Source organism: Neolamprologus multifasciatus, chromosome 12, assembly GCF_963576455.1.
Source record: "Neolamprologus multifasciatus chromosome 12, fNeoMul1.2, whole genome shotgun sequence".
Lineage (NCBI taxonomy): Eukaryota > Metazoa > Chordata > Actinopteri > Cichliformes > Cichlidae > Neolamprologus > Neolamprologus multifasciatus.
Window position 1 is genome coordinate 22,710,392 of NC_140450.1, and position 18,141 is coordinate 22,728,532.

Consider the following 18,141-nt stretch of genomic DNA (forward strand, 5'->3'; position numbering starts at 1 on the left):
ACAGACAGAAATAATAAACAGAGCAGAAGATGTTAATTTCAGATGAATTGCTTGATTCATTTGAGCCACATTGAAAGAAAATGATAAAGACAACTGACTTTGAGTAAAAATGCAGATATTTTTATTATCTGAAGTGTAAAAAAAGTGTTTCTTTATTGGTTCAGAGTTAATTGTATTTTAAGTTATAGATAGAATCAGTCGCTGATCAATTTGCAACAGACTAATGACCTGTCCAGCGTCTTAACCAATAACAAAAAAAACCCCTCTTTATTACAAGAGAATGACATTTACATTATAAAGAAACGCTATATAAGCATATATTACCTGCCATAAACACATATATCATTGTAATGCATATTGCTACATTTTTGTTCTCATCACTTTTTTAAGAAAACAAGTACATACTTACCAGTGGCATTGTAGAGAACGATGTAAAAAGGCTCATTGGTCTCCGGTATGTCGTCATCTTTTACAGCCACAGAGATGTTCTTCGTCCATTCACCCACAGCATATACCAGCACTGTGTCATTACTTAGCAAGAAGAGGTCATCTGGCGATGCATCATTGTACTCTACTCGGTACATCACTGTGGCCACAAAGTCTGCACGTCCTGCCCTCACAACCGTAAAGTTGGCCACACCGCCTTCTTGAAGCCACACAACGACGGGTTCTAAGATGAGCATGCGAGAATAAAGGAAAGGGAAGGATATCAGAGAGGGAGGAAAGGCTAGAAAACACGTGTATTATTATATAATTAAAATCTTTACCTGAGAAATAAATGGGGTCATCATTCTTATTAATCCATAAGTTGGAACTGACTATGTTTCCCAGTCTTGCTCCACCTGTCGCATTTAACAGCGTGATGGTGAAATTCTCCATTTCTTCTGGAATCTTAAAAAAAAAGAAAAGAAATTTAAACAAAGAAAACTAACTCAGCTGTGGACGATGTGCTCTTTAAGATTTAGTTTACATTTTACCTCATCAGGTACAGAGAAGAGAGTGAGATTTTTCAGGTACTCCCCCTCTTCGAAGGTGATGCTTCCTCGAACGGGGCGGACGTCTCCAGACAGTGCTGGCTCCAAGACCCACAAAACTGACACTTTGCCAAAGTGACCCCTGTTCCTCATCACGGGGTACAAAGCTGAAGGAGAAACGGGACAAACAGACATGATCAATTTAGAAATTGAATGTTTTTTTCTCATAGATAAACTACATTTGATTTTAGCTGTACACATGTTTATTTATACAGGTGATACAGGCCATTCACTAGAGGAACTACTTTAACATGTCCTCATGTTTTACACAAAAACACAGACAGCCTTTGTTTTCCTTAACAATCACATGAAAGTTGGACACTCTAATTTTCTGTGATTCACTCCTCTTAGATCCATTTTAAGTGTCAATGAGGTACCACTTGACCTGGAAAAGTATTACTATAATCTAAAGGACAGCTACTTCAAGTTACCCTGGTGCGTCTCGTCTCCTTTGCTCTCATTGATGGCCACTGTCAGTCCCGACTGGCTGAACTCAATGACTCCGTAGGGGTCATCGTTTTTCCGAACGGTGATGTTGACCTCCCGGTGGTTGCCAAGACGACTAGGTGGAGTGCTGTGGCTGCTAAGTACCACAGAAAAAGTCTCGTCCAGCTGTACGCACACAGATAACAAAATAAACAAATACAGTAATCACACTGAAAAAGTTTTAAAACATTAACTTCATAGCTTATTAAATGGGAAAGTGGGAAGGATAATGCATTTGAATTACACTGCAGCACTGTGTAAAATACAGAAAATAAATAAGTAAATATTAATATCTTCCCATTTCTTACCTCTGGCACCCCATCAGGCCGTGCCACCAGCGCCACCACCACCTCTCTCTCTCCAGGTTTAAACTCCAGAATGCCCGTAGCACCGTAGAATTCATTGTTGCCCGAGGGCATAACAGCATATCGTATCAGCTGTTTCAGAAGCTGTCCCTGGGCTCTGACCACATGCAGTTCAACCGCCTCACCCTCCTAGGTTAGAGGAGAGCAAAGAAGCTAAGAATATATTCAGTTGAACCTTTAAGTCAATTTTAACTCATTTTTCAAAAATACATTTTCACAGCAACCATTCTGAAATTATTATTATTATTACTGTTATTGCTGTTATTATTATTATTATAAAGGTTGTATTCAGGTAGAGACCTTTACTTAATGAAATCAGCAACACCTGCATTTGACTACTATTGCATGGTAATAAAGCTGCTACAAAAGATGAATTTCTATTTCTAATGTCACAATGCACAGAAAAAAAGCTAAATTATCAACTCTACATGTGTAACACACATTAGGGAATTATTTCAAAGTCCTATCACTAGGTTAGAGTAATTGTCAGTTATTGTGAGTCAGTTGTGAGTCAGAAAACACCTAAACTGACCAGTAAATTCTAAAAATTGTCAAGCGTAGCTATACCAATTTTGACTCAAAAAAGCAAAACAATAACATTCAGTCTTTGACTGAATGTGCAACAGTTTGGGCCACGTCCAAGGTGGTCAAATACTACACATACTAATGGAAATAAACCCTATTTCTTTTTGGGGCAGCTTTAAAAGTGTGGCTTACATTGATTACCCATGGACCTCTGGATAACGGGGAGAACTCAAAGACTCCCCCCGGATCGTCATTCTCCATGATGATAATCTCTCGGCTGGTGAAGCCGGCTTTCAGGACCTGATTTTCAACGTTACTCCTGTGACGTGCACACAGAAACGCATATATAAGCACATACACTATTATTATTATAACGACACACAAAAGAACAAGAAAAAAAGACATGCCATTACATCTTCTTTAATGAGGAATTGTGGAGCTGCATTAACACGGAGCTGCTTTAGGGCAGGTATGTGTCAATTTCATGCTGAGTATAGCTCTGAAATGTCTGCTTATTGTACTTTTGCTATGTTGTGTGTTTATGTAAAACGTGCAACAATAATAACAATGACTAAGTAGCTTAACTTAAACTTCTCAAAGCATTCTTTGTATTGTGTGATGCTCATTCATTATTGACTCTATATGCTGAAGCCCCGCTGTTTAGCCCACTTTTAATAACAATGTCAATCAACTGCCTGCCTGCCTCTTTATTGCTCAGCAGGGGAGTAAGTATATGTGTATGTGCTGGGAAAATTGAACCCAAGCAAGCATAACATAATGGGAATAACAAAGACACGACAGGATGAAGCACTCAAAACAGTCACAGTCAAGGCACTGCATGCATACAAACACTTGCATCTTTAAATGGTACATAATCAAGTCTGGTTAAATTAGCGCAAGAACATATAAAGAAGATTCTCAATTTTCTTCCAACAATCCTTTTCTTTTGGAATTACGTTTTTTCACACCATCACAAAATCCCCCACCGTGTCCCAGACCCCCTCATCCCCACATTGACCAAAGACCTCCAGAAAGCCTGAAGTAGGCCCTTCTGTGAAAAACAAAGACGTGATTCACGCCACACAAAAGCCCCAGGTTCACTCCACTCTCCACTTACCCAAAGTACACTATAAAGCGTGCAGTCTCCACCCTGCAGGGGACGAGTGGGAGGGAGAGAAAGCTGTCGTTCTCATCCAAATGTAGACTAACAGATTAACCCCCAATACACATGCATCTCAAAACAAGCTAAGGAAGAACGGGAAGAATCAGGACCTAGTCAGCCCCTCCTTTCCTATTGGACTCAAGTGGTGCATAAGCTGACTTTAAACCATTACAGATAACCTCAAAAAGTGAATGTATTATAGTTATTGCATGCCATGACTAAAATAAACACTTAAAATAAATATAACGATGAATGTCAATTAACTTTAATGGCCCTACCTATCGAGAGTGAGTAGTAAGGTCTCGTTGACTTCTGGGATGTTGTCAGCCAGGATAGTGAAATTGATGGAGGCATCGCTCTGCCCAGAGAGGAAGATGACAGAACCACCAAAAGGTCTCAGGTCATTAGCAGTAACATCCCCACGATTGGCTCCAGTTGGCTTGAGACTCCAGAACACTTCAGCCCGACCGTCCGTCCCATCACGCCGCAGAGGGAGGCTGACCTACGACAATTATCAGAATCAGCCTCTTACACTTAGACATGGTCTGTATAAATTATTCACACTCCAAACATTGTCGTTTCTTTTTTCACTGAATGTTTATGAAGCACTGAACTATGAAAGTGAACAAAGGCAAGCTTCACAAAACTGATAGTCTTTGTATATCTTACTGTGCTGGTATTGCTGTCCTCTGGTTCATAAACCACCACTGTGGTGTTGCTTGTAAAGCCAATTTCCCCATTTGCAATGTCAGGAGTGACAGTCAAGGTCAGGTTTAGCGATCCTCCAAACCTTGGGCTGTTTGACGGAATTGAGGGACTTATGTCGATCAGCTCCAGTGTATTCAACTACAAAAAATAGAACAGAAAAATAGAAGGCTAGATACATATTCATCAGACAGAAAACAACAAATTACACTCAAATACGACTGTATTGTCAGTTTGTAGGTTGCATTGAAAGACCTGTTGATGCTCCCCTCAGTCTATGTATATTTGTACACATATGTGTTTGTATTGAAGCTGAAAGTGTGTGAAGTAATTAAACATCTACAGAATGTGAAGAAGGCTTTTCTAGTACTTTTTTGCCAGCTTTAAGGGTTAGGTGATGTTGTTAGTTTGGACAGCTGGGTAAATCCCATAGCAACATGCCAGATTTGAGTGCCAATGTAAAACCATTCACACATCCAAATGAGGCACTTAAACCTTGAATAGTACCAATTTGGCCAGAGGTACAGACAGAAACAGAAGGAATGCATTTGGTGATGTGAATGTGAAATGTCGCAGCTGAATTACAACTTAAATTACTTTGTTTCCAGTGGTATTACCTGTATTAAGAAATGAGCTCCATTCTGCAGAAAGGCATCATTCCTGATCGGCAGTATGATGTGGACCATCCGCTCACGGGCAAAGACCACATTAATGGTCCCGCTAACATTCAGGACGTGGTCACGGGCCCGTGTTGGGTCTATGGGACCCGCAGGAATGTAGAGGGCACTGAAGGCCATAGACACGTTACCCAGTGTACCACCACTCCGCAGAAAATTCAGAGACAGGAAACGGCCCTCAGGTTGGCTCTGGATGTTCTGCTCTTTGGCTGGGTCAAACCGAAAAAGGCCGTAGACATCGTCACTGTCCTGAATGTAGAAAACCATCTGAGGAAATTGTGGGAGAAAAAAAAATTACCAAGAAGAAGGAGACATATGGAACATTTTGAATGATGAAGGAATGATGTCTTTTAGAAAACACAAATTGCCCCTCTTTTCATAGTTTCACTGCTAACAAGGGTTATACAGTCCCCGTATGGAGCGAGCTAACAGGTTTCAAATCTATGCGAGAGTAATAGCAATGAAGCCTGGGTGTACCATCAATTACAGTGAAGGATTTTGTGGAGTATCCTGTTTTTATGTTACTAAGATTGTATCTTGATCATAAAAAAGAGAGGTGAGGAACAGAGAGAGTGAAGAAAATAAGCAAGACTGAGAGTAGTAAAACAGAGCCCTGAGCTATCTTTAGCAGGGGCATCCTCTTTAATTAAGTGTGCTAAGACTGTTAAGAGTAGTTTCCACGAGCATTAAACTGTGGTTCAGTCATGGAACCTACACTTGTCAGATGCACTGTTTGGCACGCTCGCTGATTTAAAGCACAGTGTAATGTGCATATTTCTGTTTTTGGAGTGTGATACAGGATCTGCAACTTCACTGACAGCAGTCATGAACTTTCTTTTATAGTTGTTTGTTTATGCATCGAGAAAATTCTTCTGAGCAAACTTGTTCTGCACACATGGCAAACAGGCCCTATAGTCCCATCTAATGTCTTGAACATAAACAAGTCTTGGATCTGCCCACTGCTTTCACATGTAGCCAAGAGGCTTGGACAAAGATGGAAGCAATAAAAACTTGTCACCATTTCATCCGTGCTTAAAAAGAAAAAACCCACAGAAACACCCCACTCAGAGTGTGCCGCCTGTTTCGACTTTGTTTTGATTCAGCCACATTAAGGGAACACCCACAGAGCAAAGTTACACACTAAGGGGTCGACTTTTGCAGCATGTGCCAAGTTTGCCACTGTGCCTTACAGTAGGTCACACACATGCAAAACACATGCAACATGTGGTCCCTAACAAGTGCAGCTAATTTTTTCTTATATACCCCATAATAATCCTAATAAATATTAATATAAATAATCCATAATCCTAAAAAATTTAATTAATTAATTAATTTAAAAAAATACGTCCTTTAAACTCACCTCCATGGGTTCATCAACCTCAGCATTTCCAGTTACTGTACTAGGCAGCAATTTGAAAACGAAGGCCTCTGCTTCTTCAGGTTGATCATCTGCTACAATATTTATTGGAATAATAGCAGTCTTGTCACCAGCAGCAAATCTTACTTGCCCCACCTCAGGCCTCAAATCATCTGACACTGGTGAACGATCACTGGAGTTTCTGCTGATGGACCAGTTGGCAGACACTTCACCATAGCTGCCTCCGATTCTTACAATAACGATGCCATCATACCTGGAGGAGTGATAATCTTGGATGTAAATGGTTGATTTAATTTTTACATTAGCGTTTAGATTTAGCTAGCATGTAACACAGGAGGATTTAGATCACGGATGTCAAACATAAGGCCCGGGGACCAGAATCAGCACAATCTGCCCCACTGGATAGATTTGGAAATTCTAAAGGAGGGCATAGACATTCACTTTTAAATGTATTTTAAAACATTTTACAGCTTTTCCTACTGATAAAGATCTACTTCATTGCCAATTTAACAATTTAATAACAAAAAGGTGTTTTTTCAAAATTTACTATAGAAATTTATTTAGTTTTTTCTACAATGGGACCAGAAAAAGTGGATATTTTCTGTGAATTAACAGAAGCTACCAGATTTTTTTTTCTGTAATTTTACACATGTATTTCTTAAAAAGATTTTCTTACAGCACTATTCATATATGTATCATGGAAAATCTAAGACATACTGTTGAAACTGGAGTTATTTTCTTATATTAAGCTATCTTAGGGATTAAATTAGTAGTTTAACTTCTTTACACTTCAATGGTCCAGCCCACTTAAGGTCAAAGTGGGCTGGACTCAGGATGAGTTTGACATCCCTGATTTAGATTATATAACAAATTTTATAGTACCTATTTATAGAGAAAACAATGCTACCTCTGTGTCAGATCTTCATTGATGCTGATTGGCTGAACCAGTGCACTGCTGCTGATTGAGAGGACACCATGAGGTTTATCATTGGGCTCGATGGTCACCTGCACAGAGTTAGGCAATACCAGCACAGCATCTCCTCTGATCGTGTCCTCCAGCAGGACCAGATGGAAGGACTCTGCAAGTTCTGGCACATTATCATCACTGATGTTGAACAGCAGGCTAGTTTTATAGACAAATGGAGGGAATGTAACTCTTCTGACTGGCTGTAGATCGAAGAAATCCACAGCTGGTGTGGCACTGCCCAGGCCTTCACCACTCACCACCATGTAATCTACAGAAACCTAAAGACAGTAGAGTCCAGATGTTTCATACAAATTAGACAAATGCTTTTTGTTTTCTCTACATATAAGTTGTTGATTGTGTGTATATGAGTGCTTTTGCAGTAAAAGACTATGTAAATGTGAACACTAGGTTTAAAGAACACAACCTCAGTGTCAACAGAGCCAATGAGTGGCCCATCCTCAGTCAATCGACCTCTGGTCACATTGAGGGCAATGACTGCCGCAGACTCTGGTACTGCCATGACAGTGTGGGAGAACCGCAGAGGGCTGTCATTACGCAGGATTCTCAGCCGAACACTGCTGGCGTTGGGCTTGAGGAGAGCTCCCCCTGCTACACCAGTTAGTCTTACTGAAAACACTTCATCATCCTCTGGGACCTGGTACACAGAGAAAGCAAAACTCATACCATTCAAAACTCTAAACATGTATGTAGCGAAAAAGATGAGGAAAAATGCTGTACACTTTATTTTACAGTTAAAAGAATTTCAAAACTTCAAACTTTTGCCAGTGCAGTAAAAAAAATTATAGAGACAGATTTTTAAGAAACTTAATTGGTCCAGTGTAATCAATCAGTTCAATACCTTGTCATCCCGAATAAGTACAGTGAAGTGCACTACAGCCTGGCCTACAGGAATAGTGATGTTTCCACTGTCGGGACTGAGATCCTCACTGGCAGGGTTGGGACCATCAGCGATCTATGAAGACAGGAAGGAGAATAACCCCAGTGATATTTCTACTTTGACAACCCATGAGCTCAATTTATCCTTACTATGAAACACAAAGCAGTTGCATTATTTATTAAACATAGATGTTGCTATTTGTATCTAAATAATCTGAACTCTTGAATACACAAGTGTCTTTAAGGCAGTGGGATTTATTTATAAAAGCATCTAACAAGCTACGTGCAACACTGATTTGTTAGACACTGTTAGTTCTTGAAACACAAAAGTCCCTTAGGTATGCTAATATTATGCACATGATCTCACCTGAAAATTTACAGTCACAGTACCGTATGTTCCCTTTTCTCTAATTAGAGTTAAAGGCACGTAACGGTTCCCTCCTCTGGGTTCATCAACTATGATCTCCTCAGTCTGAGACAAAAAGAAAGAAAACATGAAAACAGAACTTTAATCAGCTTACATTCTATTTCATTCATTGACAATTAGAACCATCCAAATTAAGAATAAATGGAAATGTAACATTTGCAGCAGCAAACAAAAACAGGTAATACATTTCATTTGAACTGAACCCCAATCTGGCAGTGGAAGCCAGCAAAATGCCTCTTTACACATGTAACAAGATAACCAAGAGAACATTTACATTTAATTTAAATAATTGTATTTGATTTTGAGATATCCATACTCTTTTTTTCTGTATTATTTATATATATATATATATATATATATATATATGTAGTTTTACTTTTTTTTTAAGATACTTGTCGTTATTTTTATTAGCAAACAAGTAATTTATTAAGTCACTGTATTTGAAGTGCTTAAATCCTTTGGTTTCCAGTTTTTTAAGTTTGTAAATTGGTGAACCAGCAAAGACAGGATGAAGGTGGATGGAAAGTTTCTTACTGAGTTGAAGGCAATTATTCCAAAGGCGTTATCATTGGACAGTATGGTGATGGTTGCCTTTTTTGGTGTCCCCACTGTAACACCATTTGAGGAACTCTGAAAAGTCAGGAGAATAGAAATGATTAGATATTTACATTAACACTCTTTTATCTTCCCCCCCTACCAAAGGTAATCCTGATCCTCATGTGGACAGCCAGACCGACTGCCTTATCTACGGGCTACACTACATTCCTGTGTTCCCACCGAGAAGCACTGGTGAGAGGGCACAAAGACAGGAAGTACTGGTTTCAGACCAGTTGATTTGTCTGGTTAGCTCTCTGCAGGAAACCTTTTTAGGACTTGTTCCTTCTCTCTGATTCAGTGCGAGACCAGAAAGACTTAACATCCCAGCAGGCCTAAAATCACACCATGAGTTAACGGGGCTTACGCCTAAGTGTTTACTGATGATCTGCAAGGTTTTATTTTTTTCCAAGACAGGATTCAAAAGAAAACAACAACAACACACTTTTACATGGTATTTCCAGGGTTTCCATTAGTGAGCTTAAATATGTTTTTACAAGACCCAACAGTTCTGACATCCACCAAAACTTCAAAATTCCCTTTACAACTTTCAAACATCTGGATATGCACTCACTGCAGGTATTTTGGAAAATGACCAACTATATTACATTCTTGTCATAGTATTATAAACAGAAACACACATTTCTCCACTAAAGCATGTGTTATATATCTTTAAGTTTTCTCAGCCAAACAAAGTGCATTTGAAACTTCTTATCAAAACCACTACATGTTTCAGTCTCCACATGTAAAGGTGAGCGCAAGCCAAGGCAAAAAAAACAAACAAACAATAAAAAAACTACTTAAGCCTCTTGCATTCGTCTCTTTATTCAAATGGGGCTTTTTTAGACTCTAACATTCTTTCTGATGCTGAGCCCTTGTAGCACATCAGCTCACAGACAACAAATCCACACGCTTTTCCCAATCCAAGCCACTGAGCATGCCAGGAAACTGCTCACAAACACATACCCACACACACTTATGTGGACACACTCATGTAAAGAAAAAAATCACTTTAGAAACTTAGAAAAACAACATTGTTGAAAGTATGGCGCTGTAAATCAACCATGCCAAGTCTTTTATGCCATGATCTGCTGTGTGTTTCTGTAATTTTGTGCTGTGCTGCTAGGCTGCACCTGGTCTGATCTGCAACAACTCAACACTGTTTCTGTAAAAACAAATCTTTTCCTGTCATAGTCAACCAGCAATGTAACAGATTTTATACACTGAAGCGTGATAATAACTATGGCCCTGATTTTCCCTTTATTTTCTTGTTTAATCCATGACACCTTTTGTGGCGCATACTTGTACTCCAGACATAACTCCAGTAAGCTGATAGGCTTGTATTTGGCCAAAGCTTTGTTTCATTGTAGTGTAAATAGAAGGGCTAAAAGTGGTCGCCTCATTTGGTCTTTCACTCTAGTAGCAGGCTAAAAATGGAGTTTTGCTACCGAATGTTAACCAGATGTCACAAAAGCGTCAAATCGAGAACGACTGATGTGAAGAAAGCCACTCTTGCTGACAGATGTTTAGAATTGTTGCTGTTCTCTTAATTTAGACTACAGTCTCACAATCTGAGGTGTTTCCCCTACAATTGCCTTAGGAGAGGGAGCCAAAAGGAAAAAAAACCCACATGGAATAAATTATCAATTAATTAATTAATTAATTAACTTATTTCAGCTTATTTATGTACACTCATTGCATTTCACAACAATGTAGGAATCTCTACTGTGCTTTGCTTCCATTGTTGCGTCTCTACCCTCAGCTTTAGTGTGTGTGTGTGTGTGTGTTAGTTTCACTCCCATACACAGAGAAAAGAAAAGGAAGGTAACTTTATGAGACAACTTGTTGTGTTAAGTGCAATAAGAGTAACCCAACAATAATAAATCCATCTAAAATGAAAGGGTATAAAAATTATTTTAGGATTTGTCTTTTTTTTAAAAAAAAAAGAAAGCTGAGCCGACAGGGAAAAGCGGGATAGTCACCCCCACAACCAGCCAAACGCAGGGGATTCAAAATGACCTTTATCTCTAAGTGAGGGACAAGATGGGCAGACAACAAGACCAGCCAAAGCCAGCCCATCAATCAAACTTGACAACTAAAGGATACCTGGAGATAGTCTCTAGGCTTAAGTCATCCAGAACTGTGATGGCAATTGGTTTGAAAAAGATTTGTAATTTGTACCATTTAAGATCATTTTCACATCTTTCACAAAATCTGACACTGACGTAGCCGTGCTTTTTAAGCCATGTGTTCACCTTATTTTTCATCTTAGATTAATTAAGTAGCACACTGAAGCGCAGTACTGAGGGACGAGTAGAAAGTGACACACACCAACCAAGAGAAGCAATGGGCTCTCACCTGTAACATGAGGTTGAACGTAAACGTCTCATCGGCTTCAGGCAAGTCGTCATCTTTCACGGCAATAAAGATGGTCTTACTGGACTCACTGGACAGCAGGAAGGCTGCAGCATTAATGGCTTCAAAGTCCCCGGTGTCAACTCCCTCTAGCTGAATGAAACATGACAACACATATTAACTTCACTTTTTTTCAGTTTACATATATTTTTATATTCATGTCAAAGTGTGCCAATAGCATACTCCAGGCCTGAACTTGCAGGCTCAGTTCAGAAAATTCATTTATACTTGGACTTGCTTGAGCATGAGTTTCTTGAGCATCTATTTCTGTTAGTTGCTGGATGGAAGTCTGACATTATACAGTATTTTAACCAGCAATACAGCACAAGAAATATGGTAACGATATCAAGAATCACAAAAAAAACCCTAAAACTACTCTTCATCGCACCGCCAGTTCGTATTTCCAGACACCAACTGTGAGCTGCTGACACTGGGCTACATGTAGACGATGTAAAGCCAAAATCCATTCATTTCCAACTGAGTTTCTGCTGACACAGTGGGACTTTTATATCATCAACGTTGTTTGTTATAGACAAAACAGTTACTGATTCTGAAGTTCACCTGATGTGAAGGTCAACTTTCCCAGAATAAGGACACTTATATGTTTAACTGATGATTCAACAGGCTGCAGAATTGTTCAGTAATTTTCACTCACGGCTGTGAACTGTTGTGAATTTCTATATTATTTGTAAGTTCACAGCACCAACAGTTGCTAACCTATGCACATATTAGAAACATATCACTAGATGATAGCTTCATATCCTACCAGAACCAAAGCTGTCACGTTGACTGGGTCTCCCACTCTCTCTATGACCAGGCGGACCACAGCTGCGCTGCTCTCGTTGACAACAAAGTCAGTCTGCCCCAGGAACCGCAGTGTGGCCGACTCTGACGTAGTGCCAGGGATGGACAGAGCCAGAATCAACCCAGCTAGCAGGAAGGCAGGGAGCATTCCTGCCAACACATGGAAGAAAATATTGAGAAAAATGCAGCAAATCAGATAAAATATGTGCAGTGAAAGAAATAAGAGTTTTACATGTAAAGAAGTTAATAATAATAATAATAATAATATAATACTTAATAACACACAAAGATACTTCAGATTTAGTACATAATGCTGGTATGTCCTCTACAGGATTAATTCTGAATAAACAATCATCACATCAAAATTTGTCATTACTGAGAAAGTGATTCACATATCGGGGAAACAATTATTTAGAATACGCAGATAAGTTTCTTTAGCTCAAAAACAACTCTAAAAACAAATACAGAGTTTACAAAAATAAACATATTTAAACATATTAAACATTACTGATGTTAAAATGTAAACTCATTACAACTGTTATGTGCTATAGGCAATACTGAATAGCCAGATGTTCAGAAGGCTGCCTTTTATAATGTGGAGCCTGGCAGGCTTTTTGGTCATTGTGGTCTGAATGATTCACAACAGTATCCCATAAGTCCAATGTCTGTTGTCCTCATGTTGTCATAACTGCTAAAGCAGTTGCATTTGAGTTTACAGTTCTTCACCACATGAATCAAAAGTCATGCCCTGCAATCCGTGCAATTCTGCATTACCACCTCTGTCTTCTCTCCCTCTCTCTAATTATTTTGCGGCTCCCCTGCTTCCTCCAGAATCCTCACATCTTAGTTTGTGTCCTCCACACCCCTCTGCTCTTCACTTCTCTCATCTTGTCATGTTTTCTCATCTCTCTTCTCTGTCACCCCCTGCTTAGCTCTCTCACGCAGAATAATCCAGAAGCTGGATGGAGCTGCTGAGACAGTTGTCATGGTTCACAAAACAAAACAACGCAGCATGACGCGTGGGGCGGAGCCAGCCTAAAGCCAGATTGTGTCCTCCTTGTTGCCTTTTACCCAATCCCATTCATAATCTGCACCACACAGCCTGGCTAACAGTATGAACACGTAAGGTCTTTTAAAAAAATATTTGCTCTTAATTACAAGGTTGAAAAAGAACATCAGCAACTAGAGTGGATGAAGTCATGCTGTTTGGGTTCTTTTTTTTTCCATACACAGAAATCATTTAGGAAAGTTGGGCATTGCAAATACCCCACTTTTCATTTGTTCCATTACTGTAAAATCAATCTGAGTAATTCTCAGTACAGGAGAATGTTTAAATGGAGACCATCGATCAGTCATTATGTCAACTTCAATCGCAGAAATCACTGTAACAGCATTAAAAGTTATCGGCTGATGAATACGCTCAGAATAAACTGGTGCAAATTTTAAGTTTGTGACAAATACAACACGTTTTAAGTGTCTGTGTCTGCGTGCGGGGGGGGGGGGGGGGGGGGGGTTGCATATATCACACACATGCCAGGAAGGGAGAGATGGCTGGAAAATCCATCAAAAAGGGATTTAAAGCTGGTGGGTCACAAAGCTGGACAGTGGGGAACAGAGAGTAAGGCTAAGGGGGAACAGAGGTGAGTGTGTTGCTGGACAAAGAGGGGCCCGGGTTGAATAAATCCTCTTATTTGCCGTGCTCTCGTTCCTGGGGTTGGAAACCAATTGAATTACTGACCGAAAGTTTGAGTAAAACACCATAAACCTTATTGGTTGAACTGAAATTGACTTGTAAGTGCGTGTGTGTGTGTGTGTCTGTGTGTCTGTGTGTGTGTGTGTGTGTGTGTGTGTCTGTGTGTCTGTGTGTGTGCACTTGTATCCACTTGCCTGCCTAATTAAGTTATATGAGACAGTAAAGTCACCAAATGTCTAGTTTGGTCTGGCCACAGGTTGTAAACTTTGTAGAAAATCTTCAAAGTGTTATTGTAGAGAATGCAACATACCGTAGTCAGTCTCAGTCTTCCAATGTTATATTGCTTTCAGTTCTCAAATAGTCTGAGATCCCACATCTTTGCTCAATCGTTATGCACCAAAACCTCATTTCCAACCTTCCCAATGATTGCCTCACATTATTTAAACCATCATTTTTGATGGATGTTAGCAAGCATCCAACCCTCTACCCTCCTAGCAACCCCACGTCAAAACAGAGGGCAGCCCTTTCACATCCACTGACCCAGATGCCGCACTTCCTTCAAAGGGCCTAATACAAAGCAGATGCTGTGTGGATGGCACAGGTCTGTTCTATAAGCAGCAGGGCAGTTTTTGTGCTGGCATCACGCATTGTGCCAATTCTGACCCCAGGGGTTTAAGGGGCCCCTAGGATCTGTCTGTCACAGCTAAAGGCGGCATGGAGTGCCTGGCGCAGACCTTTGACATTGATAAGACTGAGAGTCACAGTTCATGTAGAGAGGTGCGCAGAGACACAGTTTCTTTCTTGCACACACACACACACACACACACACACACACACACACACAGTTTTCATATATTGATGTATTTGGCAGGGCAGCCTAAGTCAGCATGCATCCATAAAGCTCGGTCTGAAAGCTCAGATAGCTAACTGGGTGACAGTCCAGGACACGGGAGAGAAAACACACTGTCCATCACAAATATATTGGACCCAAATCTGAAAAGATGACAGCTGAGCTGATGGCTTTTAAATCTGACAGATAAAGCCACAGAAAGCCCCACAACTAAAGAGGCCGTACAATGTGAACATCCAAATTTGCTTTTATTGACTTACCCCATGATCCTGACTACGGTCTACTCACTCACTTTCCTTCCTACTGCATTACATTACTTCCTGGAACACAGACTGCACCAAGTAAATAGGTAGCGCTGCAGTATGTAGTGTTTTCTAAATAGTAAAGCACAATTTTGCACTAATAAGCTAAAGTAAAAAAATTTACCTTTGGCCTGGAACAATGCAGAATAATTCTTTTAAAAAAATAAAAATTCCTAAACCTGTTGTTCACTGTAATCATTTCTGAGCAGTGCATAATACTTCCAGATTACTTTTACATAAGCAGGCTTTGCCAGGAAAGTATCTCAGTATGTGGACATTGAGCTACAACATTGCTTAGCACTCAAAAGTTAAGCTCAGATCAAAGGCAAATGGAACAACACACATATGCTCTACTGTATACGGGGCATGAGTTCACTATCCAGTCACTCAGTATTCACTCATCTCATAAGTTCATTTTTCATGGAGACAAACTTTGTTTTAGTTATCTCAGTAATGCATACATCATCAGCTGATACCCAAATAAACGCGCTCAAACATAAAGAGCACCATGATGAATCACAGCTACAATATCTGTGATAGGAAGTGGTATTCTGGCCCCAACACCTCTCAGCCCTTCTTACAAAAAAAACAAAAGAAAAACTGGTGGCAACTGTTACATCAGATCATTTGCAGTCACACACACACACACACTGAGTGATCTATTGGATATCCCTATCAGAGGTGCTGAGGAGGTGTCTGGTTGCAGGGCTGCTCCTGGGGTCAGAGCTTGTTGCTGATATCTCTAGAGTTTCTCCTGACAGTGGCCTCAGCGTTGTAATCTTTAACATCAATTATTCATTATAAGCCTAAGACTTTACAGCGGTAGTAAGCGTGACAGTGCAAGATTCACCGTGTGTCAGCTGCAGTAAGTCAGGTGACTGAGTTAAAGAAATAAATGCTTTCAAATGTTATGTCAAATGACTTCTGTTTGCAATGGTTTATTAGGGCAGTGCAGATTAGTTGGGCTCCAAAATATTCCTTCCCTTGGACCCTACAGGCACGTGTTCAGGAGGTGGAGGGGTTGAACCAGCAGGCAGCAGTGAGGGTCAGATGGGACATTCTGGAGCTGAAACAGACGGCCGAATTTGGAGGGTGTGTTTGATATCTGACACAAGGTACATGAAGCTTGCAGGCTTCAATTCAAGTAGTTTTTCAGTGTTCTTACAGACTCTAATGTTTGACAGTGACTGAATTAAATTTTTCTCTTCTGTTCATATATAGGAAATTTGTCTTTTTCAACTTATCAAAGACAGCATCTGTCAACCCTTTTCGCTACTGGAAGCTTAGTAAAGAAAAAAATCCTAGCCTCTGAAACCACAATCAAGCACTCTGCTTTTCCTCTCATCATTTAGAGGAGACTACTTAGTACTGCAAGTTGTAAAAGTGGAAAGCAATACCCTTACTTCCCTTTTGGTTGAGGATATTGTGGGATAACAGTCTGTAGAGTTTTAATCAAGGGCTTTCCCATGCAGCATCCCTGCCCCGAGGCTTCCCTGAGCCTGAGACGCCCATGGTGACATGGTGAAGGCTATGTGGTTGTATATATATATATATATATATATATATATATATATATATATATGCCTGCTCACTAAACGCACACATGGATACACACACATATGCTAACACAAAGCCGTCTAGAGCTTTCTGACACAAGGAGGCCTGTGGTAGGATCTCATTCATCAATCTTACGGCTCGGGTTGGTGATCTGGAGTCAGTCTGGCCACAAAAAGAAACTGCTCTGTCATTAACGTCAACTAATATAACAGTGTTCCTGGAATGCTTGTGTGTCTGCTCAGTAAAAATTCACACTAAAGACAGACCACGCAAAAAGACCAAATAAATGATACTAATCAAGATAAACAGATAAAGTAAACAGCAACAAACAGACAGATGGTTTGGCAGAAAAAGAGGCATACCATAAGAGCTGATATTAAGCCTTTATGTGTACTGCTCTTTATTTATAGCCTGCTAAACCAACCATTCAGTGTTGTAAACACTGGAAAGTGAAAGTGCCCTGTGGACAGATTGAGCAATTTATTATTCAGAGGTTATGCAAAATACGAGCAACTCATAATTTAAGCTTCAATAAGCAGAGTTAGGTTAAAAATGAGCTGCCAAAATTCATATAAGGCTACCACATTTAACACAAAATTAAACAAACCAAAAACAGAATGAAAAACCTATTAATAATATCACCATTTAATTTAATTCATATACATAAGCAGGATATTCCTTTTAACAGAGTAGCTGCTGTAAAATGCTAGTTTGCATTTGTTATGTATTTAGCCCCAAACCATAGAGTCTCCTCTGATCTGTTTATTGGTTTGGTCTCTGTTGGAGTTGTTCTCCGCACTAAGTGATGCCACCAGGCCAGTGTGTGTCGGGCCGAATGTCAGAAACCACCCACCGTCCATTCTCAGCCCAGCGTAGCCACGGCTGTCATTCCCGGTCAACTCACAAGCCCATAATTGCACTTCACATGTACTTTCTACATGTATTTTTAGATCAGTGAATGTTCTCGCCATACGGAGAGGTTGGGGTGAGGAAATTAAGAAACTTAATAAGCGAGTAGAGTTAAAACATACATCATTAAATCTAACAAAAACTCGGCATTACTCACTGGGCTTATTTTGGAGGGCTCTACGCAAAAGAAAAAAAGAATCCTATTTATTTGAAGGGGGGAAAAACAGAAAACTTAAAATTAGTCTAACAAGAATGGAGAAAGTGTTTTTTTGTCAAGTCAGGATGGGCTGATTTGCAACAAAATTATGCCATTCCACATTAGAGGACTTAGAAAACTGTTCAATGAATACTTTTCTAAAGAACAAAAATGCATGAGGTCAGCCCTCCAGCTATT

General features: G+C 39.9%; 1 protein-coding gene across 4 annotated transcripts in view; it reads right to left on the reverse strand.

Moving 5' to 3' along the window:
• Positions 1-18,141, reverse strand: part of adgrv1 (adhesion G protein-coupled receptor V1) — a 169,027-nt gene that overhangs the window by 142,891 nt on the left and 7,995 nt on the right. For all 4 annotated transcript variants that reach the window (XM_085181423.1, XM_085181425.1, XM_085181424.1 and 1 more), the window contains exons 2-18: positions 12,399-12,586; positions 11,576-11,725; positions 9,158-9,253; positions 8,564-8,668; positions 8,159-8,272; positions 7,724-7,954; positions 7,240-7,577; positions 6,315-6,585; positions 4,895-5,221; positions 4,242-4,418; positions 3,851-4,074; positions 2,603-2,729; positions 1,829-2,014; positions 1,466-1,646; positions 978-1,141; positions 768-891; positions 410-670 (exon numbers count right to left, since the gene is read on the reverse strand). In XM_085181423.1, coding sequence (XP_085037549.1) covers positions 410-670; positions 768-891; positions 978-1,141; positions 1,466-1,646; positions 1,829-2,014; positions 2,603-2,729; positions 3,851-4,074; positions 4,242-4,418; positions 4,895-5,221; positions 6,315-6,585; positions 7,240-7,577; positions 7,724-7,954; positions 8,159-8,272; positions 8,564-8,668; positions 9,158-9,253; positions 11,576-11,725; positions 12,399-12,584 — 3,262 coding nt within the window. In that variant the 5' untranslated portion in view covers positions 12,585-12,586. The remainder of the gene's footprint in view (positions 1-409; positions 671-767; positions 892-977; positions 1,142-1,465; positions 1,647-1,828; positions 2,015-2,602; positions 2,730-3,850; positions 4,075-4,241; positions 4,419-4,894; positions 5,222-6,314; positions 6,586-7,239; positions 7,578-7,723; positions 7,955-8,158; positions 8,273-8,563; positions 8,669-9,157; positions 9,254-11,575; positions 11,726-12,398; positions 12,587-18,141) is intronic.